The sequence below is a fragment of the Carcharhinus amblyrhynchos genome, chromosome 26 (genome assembly GCF_965287045.1).
Source record: "Carcharhinus amblyrhynchos chromosome 26, sCarAmb.v2.hapA, whole genome shotgun sequence".
NCBI lineage: Eukaryota > Metazoa > Chordata > Chondrichthyes > Carcharhiniformes > Carcharhinidae > Carcharhinus > Carcharhinus amblyrhynchos.
In genome coordinates, this window is record NC_137349.1 from 41,602,632 (window position 1) to 41,624,510 (window position 21,879).

The 21,879-nt window shown below is 40.2% G+C and overlaps 1 protein-coding gene across 1 annotated transcript in view; it reads right to left on the minus strand.

Annotated features, from left to right (window-relative positions):
- Window positions 1–21,879, minus strand: part of LOC145358688 (uncharacterized) — an 87,443-nt gene that overhangs the window by 58,361 nt on the left and 7,203 nt on the right. The window contains exons 2-7 of the mRNA XM_080212911.1: window positions 20,900–20,987; window positions 17,665–17,726; window positions 13,519–13,558; window positions 6,276–6,723; window positions 2,525–2,574; window positions 684–799 (exon numbers count right to left, since the gene is read on the minus strand). Of these exons, the coding sequence (XP_080069037.1) occupies window positions 684–799; window positions 2,525–2,574; window positions 6,276–6,723; window positions 13,519–13,558; window positions 17,665–17,726; window positions 20,900–20,987 (804 nt within the window). The remainder of the gene's footprint in view (window positions 1–683; window positions 800–2,524; window positions 2,575–6,275; window positions 6,724–13,518; window positions 13,559–17,664; window positions 17,727–20,899; window positions 20,988–21,879) is intronic.

Here is a 21,879-nt window from a genome sequence, read left to right on the forward strand (position 1 = left end):
TCCTCCTGAGGATGCAGAGTCATCACCTTCCTCCTCCAGGAGCTCCAGTCCCCTTCGTAGCGCAATATTTTGTACACTAGACCCCTACCATTCAGAACACCTTACAGGTATATACTAAAAGGTGTTCCCAGATCCAGGCACCTAAATCACATCTGGAACAACTCAATGACTTGCTCTATTAGTGTTGTGCTCATATGGCTCAGGTTAAATTTTCTCTGCATGAGTGGGAGGACTCCTCACAAACATCATCAGCAGCATCCCTTATCTCAAAGCAGTCGCCCACTGACTCTGTTTGGAGATGCCAAGACCTGTGGGAGATGTGACTGGTGTAAACTGAAGTCACCCCGACAGCTTCCAGAATATCTTGTATGGGATACATGCACGAAAACCTAGAATAATCTTTCAACATTAAATGCTATATAACAAATTATTGTCGCTGGACAGAAAGTGCTCCTATCATTGGATTAAGAGGATTTAAGCCCAACAGCAGCTCAGGGTTGCATTATAGATTTAGCACGAAATACATAATAGTATCTATTCAATGACAAAAGTACAGATCTATTTCCACACACATCTTCTGTAAAAGCACTGTGACACATCATCTCTACTCTTCTACCCCCAAATTAAATCTGATAATTAACAGCAAAAAAGGTGACAGTTCATATCACTCATAAAATTCTCACCTTTCCATTTTTACTGGAGAGGTTCTTTATGCAAGTTCCTTCTTTTGTAGAAAACAGGCCGCCCACCAACAGGTTATTGCCCGTGGCATTTGAAGTGCTATGGTTGCTGGACAGCCCTAAATAACAGGTATGCTCATTAATCAGTAATATAAAAATACAATTTTTGACTTACATTAGCTCAGAAAACAGCAGAGCAAACTCTGGGGACAATGGACTGAGCTTTTTCATTATTTCTGAAATAAATCTTTCCATTATTTGTTTCAGTATTGATCTAACAGTTTTAAATATGGCACAGCAAACATAACTTGAGTTACTCTCATTTACCACCCCATTACTCCTAATAACTTCATTTTGGTTTATATCTAATTTCAATGTTTTACAGTCAATATTGAGGTTGGATGCGTAAGGGACACAGTTGTCAGCCATCCATGATAACTCCTAGCATTAGGAGGTCAGTATCTTGCAGACTAATCAAGAACATAAGAAAGAAGAGGGGCCATTCAGCCCCTCAGGCCTACTCTGCCATTCAATGAGACCACGGCTAATGAAGAACCAAGTATGAGAAGAATCAATATAACCCTCATAGGAGCACCGTGCACAATGTGGAAGGCAGCAAAAACCCAAGTCAAATTCAGAACTCAGTAGAGACAAGTCAACAGGTGCAAACTTTCATCCCATATCTTCGCAAAAAAGTACACCTGTTCAGATGTAACCTAGTTTTTACACTTCAAGCAGCTCTCCAGAACATTATACTTCAATAATGATGCAATAAAAAAAAGAGTTAAAATACATTTGAGCAGCCCAGGTACCTCATATATGACAAGACACATTATAGTTTTTTGGTAGGAATACCAATATCGTTTAAAACTCAAAGTCTGGAAGGAACAAAATTTCTCCAATTGGTAACCAGACTTCACTTAAGGTTAAACTCCTCTCTATTTTCTCCCTCCCAACCACCTTGCCAAAATGCTATTAGTAGATATCAAATTTCTATTTAAACCAATTAATACTGAATAATCCCAGGCCTCACCCATCAGGCTTCACTTAGTATCAATAACATCTCACAGATAAGCATCATGAAAGAAGATGATCAAATATTTGCAGATTTTCAGAAAAACACAAAATAAGTAGGTGAAATAACTTTTCACCCACTTTTTGTAAAACACTTCCACTGCTGGATTCCAGTTTTGTGCTGTCCCTTGATTCACTCAGTACGGTCAGTGACTGCTGACTGCTTTGCAGATAGGGTCAATTTATACAAGCCAACAGGACACACAATTTAATTAATAAGCTGTTCTTTTCCAAACTTTTTAATCCATTTGAAAAGAGCTCCAGTCTCGTGAAGATCAGAACAAATGTGCTAAGCTCTATGGTCTCCTGCAATCAACCAAGATCAATGCCCATGATCAAAGAAACTGACAGGTTACAATCCTAAGTATACTAACAGGAAGAAACACCAGCTTACATATATACTATACACACCTAACAACTTAAATATAGAACTTTTGCAAACAAGAAACAAATAACTTAAAAATACAACTTTTGCACATATCAGCAAAATGTTAACTAATGAACTTCAAAACATAATTTAAAAAAAACCTACTTCTCCTACGCTTTAGCTGCTAGTATCCCTCAACACCTGTAAATGCACGTTACTGTCCCCGATCTTTCAGAATGTGTTTCTGCTATAACACCTTCACAATTAAACTAGCGCAGTTCGAGGACTGCAGTAAGTTCAGTTTTAACGTTTACGGTGTTCTGAATTTTATTGATATATATTTACATAAATATTTGCTTCAAACTTCAGATTATTTTTGTACTGTTTGAAATCTATAGCATACCTTTAACTGGATTTGCTTCACTATTAGTATTTTTGCCATCCTCAATTGAGCTGAAATTACAAAATTGAATTAGAGAAATTAGAGTCTAACAAACAGCTTCCAGAAATATCACACTTAAGCATCTATCCAGCTTTTAAAGCAAATTCTTCCTCACCTACCAAAGTACAAAGTCACAATCAGTTATATATCACTGTCAGTTAAGTACATTTAGATGTCTCAATGACATCTCCTACCTCTGCTGCAAACAGAATCATAGAATTGTTTACCACAGGAGGAGGCCATTCGGTCCACCGTGCCTGGCAAGCTCTTTATAAATCCTATTCAAATAATTCCATCCCCTGAAGTTTAACCCAGTAGCCTGTCACATCTTTCCTTTTCAAATATTCATCCAAACCCTTTCTGAGCATTATGATTGAATCTGTTTCCACAACGCTTTCTCAGGAAGTTCACTCCACACAATAACTCAAATCTAGGTTTTTGGCCAATTTAATTAAATCTGTGCTCTCTGGTTACTATATTGTCATTAGCAGTCTCACAACACCAGGTTAAGGTCCAACAGGTTTATTTGGTAGCACAAGCTTTTGGAGTCTCAGGCTCCTTCTTCAGGTGATGAGGAGTTGTGTTCACAAATAGAGCATATACAGGCTCAAACTCAATTTACAAGATAAACATAAAAACATACTAAGAACATAAGAAATAGGAGCAGGAGTAGGCCATCTAGCCCTTCGAGCCTGCCCCGCCATTCAATAAGATCATGGCTGATCTGAAGTGGATCAGTTCCACTTTCCTGCTTTCTCCCCATAACCCTTAATTCCCCCGTCTATCAGAAACCTATCTACGCGCGTCTTAAAAATATTTAGTGAGGTAGCCTCCACCACATCAACGGGCAGAGAATTCCAGAGATTCACCACCCTTTGAGTGAAGAAGTTCCTCCTCAACTCCGTTCTAAACTGCCCCCCCCCCCCCCCATCTTGAGGCTGTGCCCTCTAGTCCTGCTGTCCTTTCTGAGTGGGAAGAGTCTCTCTACCTCTACCCTATCCATCCCCTTCATTATCTTATACGTCTCTATAAGATCCCCCCTCATCCTTCTAAACTCCAATGAGTACAAACCCAGTCTATTCAGCCTCTCTTCATAGTCCAACCCCCTCATCTCCAGTATCAGCCGAGTGAACGTCCTGGTTGGAATGCGAGTCTTTACAGGAGTCAAGTCTTAAAAGTACAGACAATGTGTGTGGAGAGAGGGCCAAACACAAGTTAAAGAGGTGGGTATTGTCTCAGCCAACTTTGTCTACCTGATATGCTGCAGGAAAGGATGTCCCAAGGAATGGTACTTTGGGGAGACCATGTAGATGCTATGACAACGGATGAATGAACACTGCTCGACAATCACCAGGCAGGGGTGTTCCTTCCAGTCGGGGAACATTTCAGCAGTTGCAGGCATTCAGCTTCTGATCTTCGGGTCAGCATGCTCCAAGGCAGCCTTCACGACAACGCAGAGTCGCTGAGCAGAAACTGATAGCCAAGTTCCGCACACACGAGGATGGCATCAACTGGGATCTTGGTACGAGTAGAGAGATCTCGGTGTAGATGTGCATAGATTCCTGAAAGTTGGCACCCAGGTTGATAAGGTTGTTAAGAAGGCGTACGGTGTGTTAGCTTTTATTGGTAGAGGGATTGAATTTTGGAGCCGTGAGGTCAAGTTGCAACTGTACAAAACTCTGGTGCGGCCGCACTTGGAGTATTGCGTACAGTTCTGGTCGCCACATTATAAGAAGGATGTCAAGGCATTGGAAAGGGTGCAGAGGAGGTTTACCAGGATGTTGTCTGGTATGGTGGGAAGGTCTTATGAGGAAAGGCTGAGGGACTTGAGGTTGTTTTAGTAGAAAGAAGAAGGTTGACAGGTGACCTAATTGAGGCATACAAGATGATGAGGGTTAGATAGGATGGATAGTGAGAGCCTTTTTCCTCGGATGGTGATGGTTAACACGAGGGGACATAGCTTTAAATTAAGGGGTGGTAATTATAGGACAGATGTCAGAGGTAGGTTCTTTACTCAGAGGGAGTAAGGGCGTGGTATGCCCTGCCTGCAGCAGTTGTGGACTTGCTAACTTTAAGGGCGTTCAAATGGTCAGTGGATAGGCATATGGATAACATTGGAATAGTTTAGGTTAGAGGGTCATTAGATTGGTTCCACTGGTCAGCGCAACATCGAGGGCCGAAGGGCCTGTACTGCGCTGTAATGTTCTATGTTCTATCTGTAATCCCATGACTTGCCTGGGCTTGCAAAATCTCACTAACTATCCTGGCTGGAGACAATACACACCTCTTTGACCTGTGCTTTAACCTGGTGTTGTGAGACTTCTTACTGTGCTTACCCCAGTTCAATGCCAGCATTCCCACATACTGAATTTTCTGCAAGTAAAAAGTTTCTCTATTTATTCTATCAAAATCTCTCAATTTTGAATACTTTTCTAAAAGCTCATACAATCCCTATAGTGCAGAAGGAAGCCATTCGGCCCATGAATTCTGTACTGACCACAACGCCACCCAGGCTCTATTCCCATCACCCCACATATTTACCCTGCTAATTCTCCTGACACTAGGTTAATTTAGCATGGCTAAGCAACCTAACCCGCACATCTTTGGACTGTGGGAGGAAACCGGAGCACCCAGAGGAAACCCATGCAGGCATGGGGAGAATGTGCAAACTCCACACAGATAGTGACTTGAGGCCGGAAATGAATTTGGGTCCCTGGTGCTGTGAGGCAGCAATATTAACACTGTGCCACTGTGCTGCACTAGCTCCCTTAATCTTCTCTGCTCGAAGTACAATCTCAGTTGCTCTATTCTTCCACATAATGGGAAATCCCTCATTCATGGTACGCTTCTAGTAAATCATATCTGTACTCTCTCTAAAGCACTGAAATCCTTCTAAAATCTAATGCCCAGAATTGAACACTATATTTGAAATGAGGCCTTACCATTGACTTACAAAGATATGGAGTAACTTTCTAGCTTTTGTACTATATGTCTTTATTTATAAAGTCAAGGATCCCATATTTGGGAGTTCCAAAGAAGAGTTATTTTGGACCTGAAACAGTTAACTTTGTTTCATGCTCCACAGGTGCTGCCAGAGTGGTGAGCTTTTCCAGCATTTTCTGGTTTTATTTCAGGTCTTCGGCATCTGCAATTTCACTTTTAATATCCTGCATGCTGTTTACACAGCTTTATTAATTTGTCTTATCACCATCAAAGACTTGGATATGTAAACTCTCCCATCTTTCTCTGTTGCACTACCTTCAAAATTGTATCATTTAGTTTATTTTGCCTCTCCTCATTCTCTCTCACAAAATGTTTTGCTGCATTAAATTCCATCTGCCACGTGTCTGCCATTTTATCAATATCTGTCCTATGGAAGCTTGCCTTGTATTTGCCATTTTACCAATCTATGTTTTATGAAGTCTTTAATTATCCTCAATGTACAAAAATAATTTTGGTTTATTTTGGTGCCATCAGTGAACATATCGGAGGCAAAATATTCCAATACATAACTAACTCAACAGTAATCTGTTGGGTTAGAGGAGTAAGAAAAAGTGAAAAATTATGTAGCTTCAAACAGAAAGAAAATAAATTAGTAAGAGCTTTTAGCCAACATAACAAAGGCACAATTAATACTATTATGCTGGCCCATTTCAGATATCACCTTACATGAACAGAAATTAAGTTGAGAACTAAGAACTAAGAAGCACACCTCTGATTTGGGTCATGGTCCACTACAATTGAAGTATCATTCTTAGTTGTGTTGCCAGTTCCTTCAGCTGTCATGTTTTCGCCATTGATCTGCTCAGTTCCTGGATGCTGTACTTCCTTTGTACTCTCAATGCTTTCCTCCTGCATTTCACATTCCTGCTGGCAATTTTCCATCTCACTTGAATTTCCTGTCATAAACACCTTTTCCATGGCCATATTTTCCTTGGCATCTTGCGTAGAATCTGCCTTGGGTTCATCCAGCTGCATGTCATTGTCCACGTCCAATGCAAATGTGTCCTCCACTTGCTGCTCAACGAAGGAATGATCCTCATCCTGATAGGTGTCTGTGACGATCATATATTGTGCCAATAGCTGCAAGTCTTCAGGGGGAGTCTCTGTAAGGACTGAGCTATGAGCTTCCTTTGAATCTTTAGCTATAGTCTCCTTTTCTATGGTGGGGCAGCAGAGGGGGGAAGAATAGAAGAGAACATGTTTAAATTACAGCAAACATAAATATGAAACCAGTATTTCACTGTACTCAAATCAGGGATCGGAAAAGTGACAGAACTTTAAAAACTGCCAGAAAACAAAGTCACCAGCAAACCAGAAGAATTGCTCATTCTCCCTACAGCATTGTAATCTTTTCCCATGTTGCACCCATCTTGCAACAAACATGATTGAGGGGACTTGACACAGTACTTACTGAAAGGATGTTTTCCTTCAGGGGGAATCCAGAATTAGAGGCACAGTTTAAAAATAAGGGGAGCCCTATTTAAGTCAGAGATGAGGAGGAATTAATTCTCTGGGCATCATTAGTGTTTAGAATTCTCTTCCCTAGGGGTCATCGAATATATTCAAGGTGGAGTTAGACAGATTTTTTGATCGACAACTGGTCAAGGCTTATGGGAGATGGACAGGAACATGGAGGTGATGTTATACTTAGATTAGCCACAATCTTATAGAATTGTACAGTTGGCTCAATAACCCAAATGACCAAATGATTGCTCCTATTTCTTACAATCAAGGTGTTATGATCAGTTGAGGAGGGCTGAATGGCTCCCCTCTTTCCACACACCTTGTCTGATTGTATCAGGTTTAAAGGGACATATTTACACACTGTGATCATAAACAATCCCCCAATCGGATAGGTTCCCTTGCTTTTAATAAAGTAAGAGGTTAGTTCTATTGTACTTGCATCAATCTGGGTAAAATACCCCCAAACTTTCACACGCCCATCCACACAAAAATACAGATTACAGAATGAGGAAAGTTAGGTTAACCAAATCAGAGTCCATCAATAGAAGGAATATTACAGTCAGTGGCTGGGTAACTATGTTGGTCAGGCCCTCCTTCGGTGGTCCTATGTTTCTATTTAAAGTTGCAGCAGTTACTTTGGCTGTGCCTCTGGAGACATTGATTCTGCACTCACATTGTCTGTACCTTTAAGACTTGATTACCTGTAAAGATTCGCATTCCAACCATTATTTTGTAAATTGAGTTTGTGTCTTCATCTGTCCTGTTTGTGAACAGAACTCCCACTTACCTGACGAAGGAGCAGCATTCCAAAAAGCTAGTGGATTTTGCTACCAAATAAACTGCTGGACTTTAACCTGGTGTGAGACTTCTTACTACACTGATGTTGGACAGAACTTCAGTTTTAAGAGGTCTCTGTTTGCAGTAATTTGCTTCTGGTTAGTCTCAATCAGCAGTGTTCAAAGCCCGCCGAGAAGGGTGGAGAGAAAGGTTCAACAGCGTCTGCTGTTTGTCCTCAGTTCAAGAACATCGACTCTGCAAGAGATGTCTTGTTTTAAACACAAAGCGATTTTCTGATCATATAACTTGCTCTCTCCACTATCAGAGGCTGTTATTTGTGTATTTCAAAAGGTCGCTTGATTAGCTCATGTCTCATATGATTAGATTTAATGCCCCACCTCCAGCAGTTGAATCTCAAAGTACCTGTCTCAAAGCCTGGTTAATGGCACAGGACAGTCTCACAACACCAGGTTAAAGTCCAACAGATTTATTTGTTAGCACTTAAAGAAGGAATGACACTCCTAAAGTTTGTGCTAGCAAATAAACCTGTTGGATTTTAACGTGATGTTGCGCTTACCGCAATCCATCACTGGCGTCTCCATATAGTGGCACTGGAGCAGGGCCAGGAAGAGAAATCATATATTCTGGTACTACTATTTCTGGAACCTTTATCTCCCTCTGCTCACATACTTCAGGTGCAGAATCAGAATGGGGCGAACTGTTTTTATATAGGTTTCGCAAAGCATAAACAAATAGGCTTTTGTGCCCTCTGCCTATTTATAAATCCCAAAGAGCATTTAGGTTTCAATATGATACACCTATGGCTTCATCAGACAATTACAAACAACTTGGTTGTTCAGGCAGTCAATCAGTTCTGCTTCTTTGAACCCAGCCCTATGCAATATCTAAAAAGCAACATCCAAAACACTTGAATCTCACAAGCACTGCAAACAACAATTGTATGTACAAATGAGAATATCTTGAATTAACAGTGATGTAATCTATTACCACACGACTCCTGGCTTCACTTCCACATTTAACAATTGCAAAACCTTCCAGTAAATTATCACCAACCATTTCACCTGCAATAATGCACTATTTTAATGTGCTCATTTTAAATCAAAGCTAACCACATTTACGAATGCTCAGCATGGAACATCGAACAGGAGGGTAAAGTGCTGCAGCTGCTGGATATCTGAAATACAAACAGGATATACTCGAAATACTCAGTGGGCCAGGCAGCATCTGTACAGAGCGAAACACATGGACAAGGAGCAGGATTCGGCCATTCAGCCCTCGAGCCTGTCCAGTATTTAATGAGATCATTTCTGATCTGATTGTAACCACAAATCTGCATCCCTCCTTCCCTGATGACCTATCACCCCCTCGCTTACTAAGAATTTATCCACCTCTGTTTTAAAAATATTTTAAAACTCTACTTCCACAACCTTTTCTGAAAGAGTTCCAAAGATTCACAGCCCTCAGAGGAAATGTTTTGCATCACCTCCATTTTAAATGGGTGACCTATTATTTTTAGGCAGTTCTACATTCCCAGACAAGAGGAAACATCCTCTCCACATCAACCTGTTAGGACTCCTCAGAATCTTATGTTTCAATCAAGTTGCCTCTTACTCTCCCAAATTCCAGCTGATACAAGCCTACCCTGTCCCAGCCTTTCCTCATAAGACAACTCACCCATTCCAAGTATTAGTCTGGTAAACCTCCTCTGAACTGCTGCTAACACATTTACATCTTTCCTTAAATAAGGTGACTGCACACACCACTCCAAATACAATCTCACTAGTGCCTTGTACAACCAAAGCACAACCTCTCTACTTTTGTATCCAATTCCATTTGTAGTAAAAGATAACATTCTACTGGCAGACTAGCCTTTTATAACTAATGAACTAGGAAGCCAGATCCCTCTGCACCTCAGCGCTGCAATCTTTCACTAAATGTGATTATTTTTTATTCTTCCTGCTAAAATGGACAATTTCACATTTTTGCACATTATGCTCCACTTACCAATCTTTATTTTTTGTAACCTCTTTATGTCCGCTTCACAACTTATTTTCCTACCTATCGTTAGATCAGCAAATTTGGCAACCATTCCTACAATCCCTTTTTATATAAATTGTAAACAGTTGAGATTCCAAAACTCATTCCTGTGGCACACCTCACATCTTACCAAACTGAAAAGGGTTGGCACTCTTTGCTTCCTGTTAGCAACCAATCTTCTATCCATACTGTCTTCTATAACATGAGCTTTTATTTTCCACAGTAATCTTTGACGTGGCACTTTACCAATTGCTTTCTGGAAATCTAAGTATAGTCCATCCACTGTTTCCCCTTCACCCATAACAGAAGTTACTTTCTCAAAGAATTCTAATAATTTGGTTAAACATGACTTGATTCTCATAAAACTGTACTGATTCTGCCTGATTAATTTAGGCTTATCTGAATATCCTGTTATAACTTTTAAATAGTTTCTAACATTTTCCCAATGGCAGATGTCAAGCTAACTGGCCAATAGTTTCCCGCACTCTGTTTCCCTTCCTTTTTGAAAAATGGAGTTATGTTTACTATCTTCCAATCTAATGGAACCCTCCCAGAATCTCAGGATTTTTAGAAAACTAAAACCAATGTGTCAACTATCTCACTCGACACTTCTCTTAAGACTCCAGGATGAAGTTTATCAGGATATGGGCTCATGTCAGCCTACAGCTTCAAGAGTTTACTCAGTCCCACTTCTCTGGCAACTGTAGTTTTACCATAGAACCACAGAAAATTACAGCTCAGAAACAGACCTTTAGGCCCTTCTTGTCTGTGCCGAACCATTTTTTGCCTAGTCCCACTGACCTGCACTTGGACCATATTCCCCCACTCCCCTCTCATCCATGAACCCATCCAAGCTTTTCTTAAATGTTAAAAGTGACCCCGCATTTACCACTTTATCCAGCAGCTCATTCCACACTCCCACCACTCTCTGCGTGAAGAATCCCCCCCTAATATTCCCTTTAAACTTTTCTTCTTTCACTCTTAACCCATGCCCTCTGGTTTTTTTTCTCCTCTAGCCTCAGTGGAAAAAGCCTGCTTGCATTCACTCTATCTATACCCATCAAAATCTTGTACACCTCTATCAAATCTCCCCTCATTCTTCTACGCTCCAGGGAATAAAGTCCTTACCTATTCAATCTCTCTCTGTAACTCAGCTTCTCAAGTCCCTGCAACATCCTTGTGAACCTTCCTCAGGGTTCCTCCTTCCGTTCCATTTCCTGGTTTATAGCTGTGTCTGGGATGTTACTTATATCCTCTAAAGTGAAAGCTGATGCAAAATACCTGTTCAAATCATCCACTATCACCTTGTTTTCAATTATCAATTGTCCAGGCTCACTTTCTATAGGACTGATACTCACTTTGTTAAATATTTTAAAAAGAAAAGAGTTATAAAAATTATGAGTTTTTATATTTCTGGTTACTTTCTCTCAATCTGATTTATCATTCCCTATTATTTTATTCATCTTTTGCTATTCCTTATATTCTGTTCAATCGCCTGATCTGCCATCTGTCTTTGCACAATTGCATGTTTTTTCTTTAACTTTGATGCCACCTTTAGCCTTTCTAGTTCATCATGGTGGGTCCATTGCTTGGACCTTTCCCTTACACGTTGGAATATATCTTTTCTGTGCATTTTGAAACATCCCTTCAAATGTTTGCCACTGTATTTCTACTGACCTCTCCTTTAACCTAATTTACCAATTCATTTTAGCCAGTTCAGCTTTCTTGGCCTCAAAATTGCCCATATTTAAATTTAAGAACATTGTCTCAGACCCATTCCTCTCTCCTTCAAACTGAACATAAAATTCAACTATATTATGGGCACTGTTACCTAGGGATGCTTTCACTAAGATCATAAAATATTCCCATCCAGTTGCACAATATCAGGTCTCGCGCAGCCTGTTCTCTGGTTGGCTCCAAACATGCTGCTGTAAGAAACTATCCCAAAAACATTCGGTGAACTCCTACCTGGATTCTCTTTGCCTTCCTTTATGCTCCACTCTATCAATTGGTTAGGGGACTTGGATATGACTCCCACAAGTGACTTCTTGCCTTTTGCATTTCTCATCTCTAGCCAAACTGTTCATATATCCTAATTTCTTGAACTTAGATCCTCCTCCGAAGTAGTCAATGCTTAGATCTACGATCTTCACTGGTTCTGATGAAGGGTCACTGCTCTCTGTTTCTCTATGTACAGATGCTGCCAAACGTGCTGAGCATTCCCGAAACTTCCAGTTTTTAATCGGAGCAAAAACAACTCCTTTTGCCAGCCCTTCACAAAGCAATCAGATTCCTTTTGAGCCTCTTATCCCCTTTCAGCAAGAAAGCCAGCAGCAGCTGCTTGAATCTGGTTTGGCACAACACTGAACATGAATTTCAAGAAGGTATGAGGAAAAAAAAATCAATGTCAAGGCAGTAAATTGATCGTTTTAAAAATGAGTACTTAATAAACTGACCATTAAAAAGTGACAAGCTGCAGAGCTAATAGAACCTTTGTTGCTTTTTTGCTTAAGAAACACAATAAGTCTTGCAACACCAGGTTCAAATCCAACAAGTTTATTTGGAACCACAAGCTTTCAAAGTGCTGCTCCTTCATCAGGTGAATGGAGGTTAGTTATGCAAAGACACAATTGCAAGATAATTACAGATTGGAATGTGAAGAATGGTTGGAATGCGAGTCTTTATAGGTAATCAAGTCTTTATGGGTACGAACAGCATACATGGAAAGATAATCACTCTCTAAAGAGATGTAAATTGTCTCAAGCCAGGAGAGTTCATAGGATTTTGCAAATGCAGGCACACTAGGCAGTCAACAACAAGATCCCTCTAAATCGACTGAAAAACTGCAAGAAAATGTGTGTCTATGATGCCACTGAAATTCACAGTTTAGGTCCTTGAAACTTGAGTACCGCTGGAAGGATCAACTTTCTGCTTGACAAGACTAAACTGAAAAGAGCAAGGTCAGAAGGGAGACAGTTGAAAAGAGAAAGATCTAGTGGATCTGGCTATAAACTGAACTTTAAATCTTCAAATTTAGAATGACAATGTGATAATAAATTTATCCATTGTTTAATTTAGATTCAACAGTCCAGCTCTTTCACCTCTACTCTGAATCATGTGGATAGAAAACAAGCTAGGTCTGTATGTAGGTTTTATCTATCTACACTTTTAGATTTCTAAATAACTCAAATATTCTACTTAACAATGAAAGCAGAAAATGCTGGAAATTCAGCTGATCTGGCAGCATGTGTGCAGACAGAGACAAATGTAATGTTACAAATTAATGACCTCTCATCTACTGAGTATTACCAGCATTTCTCTTTTTATTTCAAACTTCCAGCATCCACATTATTTTGTTTTATGCTCTACTTAGTAGTTTGGTCAGTTGCACATTAGTATTCCTACTTGTCAGGTAAAGAAAGAATTCAGCATTAAATTGACATAAACACACAAAAGAATCAGGTATACCCTAAGGGTTTAGTAGTGCGATAATGAAATTTGAAAGGTATTGCATATCTCTCAATTTTCCATTTTTCTCTACAACAGTTATTCTCTAACTGATCACTAAATATGTAAGCTTGCAATCAAGTAGGTTTGAGGGAGGGAGAAGTGAGAAGTAAAGTAACGAGCCACAAGGATACAAAATGGATCACCTTCAACAATATCTGCTTCTCTTGACAGAGCATTAGTTTCCTAAAGGGAACAGAAATACAAATATATTAGAGACAGTCACATCAGATAAATAAATGTTGTTTCTATCATCATATTGAATAATCAACTACTACCTACTATTATCCTCAATTTGATTCAGGAATCAAATTGAGGATAATAGTAGGTATTAGTTGAATACAGGTGTGTCAATGTCAGTGATTGTACACAAGTAATCTCAGCTGGCAAGATAGTGCACTTTTAACATAAAACTTGGTTTGAACGTGTGTCTTAAGGGACAACAGAAGCTAAAGAGGCAGAGAAGTTTAGGAAGGGGATTCCAAAGCTTTGACATAGGCAGCTGAAGGCATGGCTGAAGTAATTAATGGTGAAGTAATTAAAATTGGTGCTGCTCAAGAGGCAGGAATTAGAAGAGTGCATAATGTGGAGGGTTGTTGGGCTGGAGGTGCTTACAGAGATAGGCAAGGACTGAGCTACGGAATGATTTGAAAATATGAACAAGAATTTTAAAATTGAGGTGTTACGTATGAACTTGGAGCAGGAGTAGGCCATTCGGCCCCTTCAACTTGCTCTGCCATTCAATAAAACTGTGGTTGGTCTGATTGTGGTCACAACTCCACATTCCACCTACTTTAGATAGCCTTTAACATCTTTGTTAATCAAGAATCTTATCTACCTCTGCCTGAAAAATATTCAATGATTCAGCCTTTACTATTCTTTGGGAAAGAGTTTTTCAAAAATTCACAACCCTCAGACAAAAATTATTCTCATCTGTCTTAAATAGTTCTGCACACATGAGGATGGTCTCAACAGGGATCTTGGGCTCATGTCGCACTATCTGTAACCCCCGTGACTTGCCTGGGTTTGCAAAACCTCACTTACTGTACTGTCTGGAGACAATACACATCTCTTTAACCTGTGATCAGTGCTCCTTCCACTCACGTTGTCGGCCACTTTAAGAATTGAACAGCAGGTTAGGTGTAAAGATTAGGCCAGAACTCTCCATTCACCTGACGAAGGGGCTAACCTGAAAGCTAGTGAGTTTACTATCAAATAAATCGGTTGGACTGAAACCTGGTGTTGTCAGACTTTTTACTTTGTTTACCCCAGTCCAACGCCGGCATATCCACATCTTAAATAGAACACCCCTTTGCTTTTAAACGGTGTCTCCTACCTCTAGTCACTCCCAAGTGATGAAACATCCTCTCAGCATCCAGCATGCCAAGTCTCCTCAGGGTCTTAAATGTTTCAATAAGATAACCGCTCTATCTTCTAAACACCAACAGAAACAGATCCAGCCTGTCCAATCATTTTTTATAAGATATCCTAGGTATCAGTCAAGTGAACTTTCTCTTATTTCTGCTCTGAATGCATCTTTCCTTAAATACGGACATCAAAACTATGCATTCCTCAAACAACAATACTGGACAATATCAAGTCGATTTGGTAAAGTTTAGTGGTTAACAAAGCATGGATGATGGTTCTAGAAGCAGATGAGCGGAATTGGGGCTGGAATCAGGCAATTAAGGACATGACAGTTAGCAGTTTCAGTGATGAAACGGATATGTGGTCAGAAGCTCAACTCAGGGTTAAATATGACAACAAGGTTGTGAACAGTATGGTTTCAGTCACAGACAGTTGCCAGGGAGAGAGATGGAGTCAGTGGCTAGGGAACGAAATTCATAGAGATCATTGAAGAAAATATTTATATGGAAGAACTTTCAGCTCATGCATTAGAACATAGAACATTTCAGCAAGGCGTTCGATAAGGTCCCCCATGCAAGACTTCTGGAGAAAGTGAGAGGGCATGGGATCCAAAGGGCTGTTGCCTTGTGGATCCAGAACTGGCTTGCCTGCAGAAGGCAGAGAGTGGTTGTGGATGGGTCTTTTTCTGCATGGAAGTCGGTCACTAGTGGAGTGCTCCAGGGATCTGTTCTGGGACCCCTGCTCTTTGTAATTTTCATAAATGACCTGGATGAGGAATTGGAGGGATGGGTTAGTAAGTTTGCTGATGACACAAAGGTTAGTGGTGTTGTGGATAGTTTGGAGGGATGTCAGAAGTTGCAGCAAGACATAGATAGGATGCAAGGCTGGGCGGAGAAGTGGCAGATGGACATCAACCCGGGTAAATGTGTAGTGGTCCATTTTGGCAGGTCAAATGGGATGAAGGAGTATAATATCAAGGGTAAGACTCTTAGCAGTGTAGAGGATTGGAAGGACTTAGGGTCCGGGTCCATGGCACTCTTAAATCAGCCTCGCAGGTAAAGGATATGGTTAAGAAGGCGTATGGTGTACTGGCCTTCATTAGTCGAGCAATTGAGTTTAGGAGTCAGGAGATAATGCTGCAGCTTTATAAGTCTCTAGTCAGACCCCTCTTGGAGTACTGTGCTCAGTTCTGGTCGCCTCACTACAGGAGGGATGTGGAAGCTACTGAAAAGGTGCAGAGGAGATTTACAAGGATGTTGCCTGGATTGGGTGGCATGCCTTATGAGGATAGGTTCAGGGAGCTCGGTCTTTTCTCCTTGGAGAGACGAAGGATGAGAGGTGACCTGATAGAAGTGTGTAAGATAGTGAAAGGTATAGATCGGGTGGACTCTCAGAGGTTTTTTCCAAGAGCTGAAACGGTTGCTACAAGAGGACACAGGTTTAAGGTGCTGGGGAGTACGTACAGAGATGTCAGGGGTAAGTTTTTCACTCAGAGGGTGGTGGGTGAGTGGAATCGGCTGCCGTCAGTGGTGGTGGAGGCAAATGCGATAGGGTCTTTTAAGAGACTTCTGGATGAGTACATGGGACTTAATAGGATTGAGGGTTATAGGTAAGCCTAGTAGGTAGGGATATGATCGGCGCAACTTGTGGGCCAAAGGGCCTGTTTGTGCTGTAGTTTTTCTATGTTCTATCAAATACCAAAGGCAGGGTTTTATCTTAGAGCAGATGGAAAGCAGAAGCCATCACACAGACAGCCAAACAAATGGTAAGAACTTTAGCTTCAATAAAGAATTTGGCTCACTAAGCGCAAGCATTTGAGACATAAATATATATTTCCATCACAAAATGTTGGAGTTGAACAGTTAAATTTCGCAGAAGCAGGACATGTCCATTATCTTTTCTTGCTGACACATATACTTGAAATGACCATTACTGTTATATATAATCACATTTGCAAATAAACAGGCTTAAAAGTTCCAAACTTCGTATTTATTTACATTTTTTGATATCGAAAGAGCATACATATAGTCATTTCATCGGTCCACAACCTGCTCATACAATGAAATTTTTTGAAAAATTACAAAACATAGCCGTAACCTATTTTTTTCCTATCTTCATTCATTTCTTTATTAAAAAGTATAGGTTTAAAAGGTATTCAATTAGTCTCCTGATCAGGACCAGCTTTGGGATGTCCTAAAACAAGCTCATTTGAAGACAACAGGCGCTTCAATGAGGAATTGTTTTAAATTTCCAACTTTTCAAGAGAGACAAAATTAGAAATAAATATTTGAGAAGACCAGTTCAGGATATCGGTTGGAAGAATTATCTTAATTAGGGGTTAACTCACATTGAATTTTTTGGAATCCAAAATACTTTCCATACAAAAGCTAAGAAAGTTCAGCATTATTTGTACTTGTAGGAATCCAGAATCTTGGGTGATCTGATAGTTATCAGTTTAGTTCCTATAATGTCTTCTAGGTGAGTGTTTGTGCTCATTAAAAAGTGAAAGGTATAAGTGGGGGATAGATAGAGTGGACGTGCAGAGACTATTTCCTCGGGTGGATGTAGCTGTTACTAGGGGGTATAACTATAAGGTTCATGGTGGAAGATACAGGAGAGACGTCCGAGGTAGATTCTTTACTCAGAGTGATTGGGGTGTGGAATATACTGCCTGCTGTGACAGTGGAATCGGACACTTTAGGAACTTTCAAGCAGTTATTGGATAAGCACATGGAGCACACCAGAATGATAGGGAGTGGGATAGCTTGATCTTGGGTTTGGACATAGCTTGGCACAACATTGAGGGCCGAAGGACCTGTACTGTGCTGTACTGTTCTATGTTTCTATGTAGCTCAGGGAAAATGACACAAGGAAAGATATGTATAGTCTACATTTCTTAATTCATCCCTGAGAAAGCAACTTACATGCTGTTCACTAAAATTCTCAAGTCTATATTCTTCTGTCTGCTCATCCTTTATGATGTTGCCTGAAGAATAAAACAAATGTAACAATGAAGCCACATTTTTTGTCTTTGCAGAACGTTCAAAACCAATGTTTGTTCACAGAATCATACAGCAAATAAGTTATCTAGCCCATGTCTGTGCAGGCTCTTCGAAAAATTTATCTAATCGTTTCCAATCCCCTGCTTTTCCCCCCTTGGAAGCCAAAAACTTTTTTAAAAAAATGAATTTTCCAACAATCAATGGAAACAACTGAAGGACAAGGACAACTGAAGGTGGGAGACGGATGTGGGGCAGGTGTCAATCTTTTTTTTTATATAAGATCACTCTCTCTGTGTTGGCATTTCCCTGGGAAGCAGATTAACCATTCAGGTTTATATAGGGATATATTGTGTGTAACATTAGACTCAAAGAAGAGCTAGGTATTTATTTCCTTTCATTTCTGTTTACTGAGTATCTGAAGGGACCTTTAAATAAACATTTATTGTTATTTTGCATTTGGACAACTGTGTGATTTGTTGAACTGAGAGAACTCCACCTCAGCTATCACAATCCTCTGTCCTTTGTGACATGATGTGGATATGCCAGCGTTGGACTGGGGTAAACACAGTAAAAAGTCTGAAGGGACTAACCCCGAAGCTAGTGAGTGTACTATCAAATAAATCGGTTGGACTTAAACCTGGTGTTGTCAGACTTTTTACTTTGTGACATGACAATAGATCAAACATTAGTTTACATCAGTTGCTTGTTAATTAAAGGAAAGGTACTTCTACATGAACTAACATTACTGCCTTTCACTATGCGCTGCAGATATAATTTGCAGCATGATAGTGTTATGACCCCAGCTGATATTACTGGACTAGGGTGGAACTTGGTTTGATAAATCCTAACTTGCATTTTTGTTTAGAAACATGGAGGATGGCTACTGCAAAGAGACAGATGTACTTTTAACAAAAGAATAAACCATTTATTAAAATGAACTATGACACATTATTCCTTCACCCACAACTATATCTTTATAGCTGTACAAGATTTGAAAGAATAACATGTTACACAATCTATCTTATGTTCTAATGTTCTCAGTAATTTTACAGTTCATACAATCGAATAGGTGAATTGTGATCAGACACCCAATACTCTGAAACCAAGTGAGATGCCACCCAAAGTTGATGCTATGGATCTCTCATCAAGTTCCTCAGATGCTCGTCACAGCGGGAGTCAACTGTCTCACTGGAACTCTGTTTTTAACACGAAACTGTTCAATTGTCATTCTCTTAAAAATTCACTTTGAATTCCTCTCCCAAACAATGTTTTCTCTCAGATCCTCCAAGGATCAACTTCCAGGGTTGCAATCTCTCCTTCTGGGGTTCCTTGCCTCTGAATCACCATGTGCATTCAAGCATTGCCTTCTATGCAATCTATCCAACTGTGCCAATAGAGCACTGCTACTTCACAGGCTGTAGTAACGAGTTATCAACCTTCGGTTGTCTTCAATAATCCCTTAGTTTCTCACAGGCCTATTTTGCTTTAAGTCTGCTTCCAGCAGTTTTCTCATTTTAAACTTGGAGCCTTCTTCAGTCCCTTACTCAACTTCACTGAACAGGATTTGTTCATAATTCCTATCCTTGTTCCTTCACTTAGATGCCGTCTTGGGACCTTTTCCTGGCCCTCCCTGGTTTGTGGGGACTTCCTTTTGTTCTGGGTAATTTGCCCTTTGAGGCTCCCGTCCTGCCTTTGCACTGCCATTTTGCTTCTGGGTCATCTGATCTTCTTTGTCCTGTTTCATTTTTGTTTTTATTTCCTCCTTTGCACAGCTGCTATGTTCCTTTTCAACTTAAAAAATGGAAATGAATGAACCGTATGTGTGCAGGGCCATTTATTAACCTTTCAGTGAGGATCCCAACAAGCTGTGCATGTGTGGCCATTCTCCAGTTGGTACCTATGCAGAACCAAAGACTGCAAAAGGGAACAATGTGAACGTGTGACCTTTCCAGGGCCAGTAGAAATGCAGAGACTGCTGAGGCCTACTGGAACGTGTAGTTCCCAGTCTCTGCGGTCCAATCTCCATTTTTAAAGGCATTTCTTAATCTGGGGTCTGTCACAACATGAATAGTCCCAGTCTCCAGTGGAGGTTCATTTCACTGTTGTCTCTACCATACAAGGTCAAAACTTCCAGTGTCCTTTGACAAACATTCCACTCCCTGTTTTCCAAATCCAGTCATCACCAGCAATTTGATGACTCCCTGTTCCTTAATTTTTTTAAAGACCATTCAGTTCTGTTCACTTTCTTTTAAACAAAAACTGAGCTCTTACAAACACTCAACTTGGTTAACACAAAAACAATCCACCTGTTTCCCCACAGTAATAGCTCGTTTGTTTCTGCGTCTCAAACAGGAACTGCCCCTTTTCTGAGACTGTAGAAAGATGTGAAAACAATAGAAAGATACCGAGGTGTTAAAACACCCACTGATCCTCTTCAATAGTTTCTGTTCAAGTTCTTTCTCCACTAAATTCAAATCAATACACGTCTCAAAGCTGAGGCCAGCATTCTCGGATTTACTTTAAGTTAAAACTAAACCTCAAAACGTAATCATATTCTGAAGTTGAGCATTCGTAACAACCTATATCCTTCAAGTATATATCAATTTCCTTTTGAAAGTTACCACTGAATTTCCTTCCATCATCTTTCCAGACTCTGCGTAACTTGCTGACATTCTCTGTTTTCACCCAGAAATTTAGCCAAATAAATGTGTCCTTTGGTCAGCTGTACTTATCAAAATCCCTCATCAAATTGTTGGTTAATAACACCATGGGTTAGACCAATGCCTTAAACTTTGGAGAGAAGGGCTTACTGTTCAGCAGAAAGCTTCTAGTTCACTGACACAACAATCTCCAGCAAAATAATTTTGGGTCAATACTCTGGTTAGTGTGGATCAGATCACGCTGCAACCACTTAGCCAACCTCACTTAGTATTATCAGGAGTCTGAAAAAAGGAATGGACTTGGCTGAAATAATATCGCCAGATGTTGTTCTATATCTAACCCAAATTAACATGAATTGAACACCCAATTTCCACTTTAATTTCAACATAGCAACTGCCAGTAATGAGAAGTCTGACCTTTACCAACACGCAGAAAAATATATTAAAATGAAAAGTTTACTAACTTCTTATTTTTGGAAAATTAATTAATTTTCTACCTTTTCCCACGCTCTCTGGTCTTTTATCGCCAGGAATCACTGGAGCATCTGAGATTTCATTAGGATTTCCTCTTGCCTCTTCTTTTGACTGTTGACAGTAATGAACATTTTGTGAGTCAAACTATAGAAACAAGGCATGGTAGCACAGTGGTTAGCACTGCTGCTTCACAAATCCAGGGACCTGCGTTCGATTCCTGGCTTGGGTTACTGTCTGTGTGGAGTTTGCACATTCTCCTCCTGTCTGCGTGGGTTTCCTCCGGGTGCTCCGGTTTCCTCCCACAGTCCAAAGATGTGCAAGTTAAGTTGATTGGCCATGCTAAAATTGCCCTTAGTGCTCTGAGATGCGTAGGTTAGATGGCTTAGTGGGGAGATATGGGGGTAGGGCCTGGGTGGGATTGTGGTTGGTGCAGACTTGATGGGCTGAATGGCCTTTCTGTGCTGTAGGGATTCTATGATTCCATAAGAAGGAGCTTCTCCGTCTGGCCCATCAGTTAACTGCTCATTACTAATTCAACAGACTAGGAATGACCAGTATAACTCTGGTGAGATCACCGCACAAGTCTCAAGAATCTTGGACTCCCAAAATGTTGTACTTCTCAATATTCTTCCATTGCACAGTCCACTACATAGAAACAGATGATTGACTAAGTTGATTTCTGGAATGAAAGGATTGTCTTATGATGAAAGGTTGAATAGGTTAGGCTCATATTCATTGGAATTTAAAAGAATGAGACAATGCAGGCCACTGAGCCTCACATTTGTGGTGGGTAAATTCTTGGAAGGTATTTTGAGAGACAGGATCTGCAGGCATTGAGAGAGTCAAGGACTGATTAAAGGCAGTCAGCATGGCTTTGTGAGTGGAAAATTATGTCTCACAAATTTGATTGAGTTGCTTGAAGGGGTAACCAAGAAGGTAGATGAGAGCAGTACAATTGACATTGTCTACATGGACTTTAGCAAGGCGTTTGACAAGGTAATGC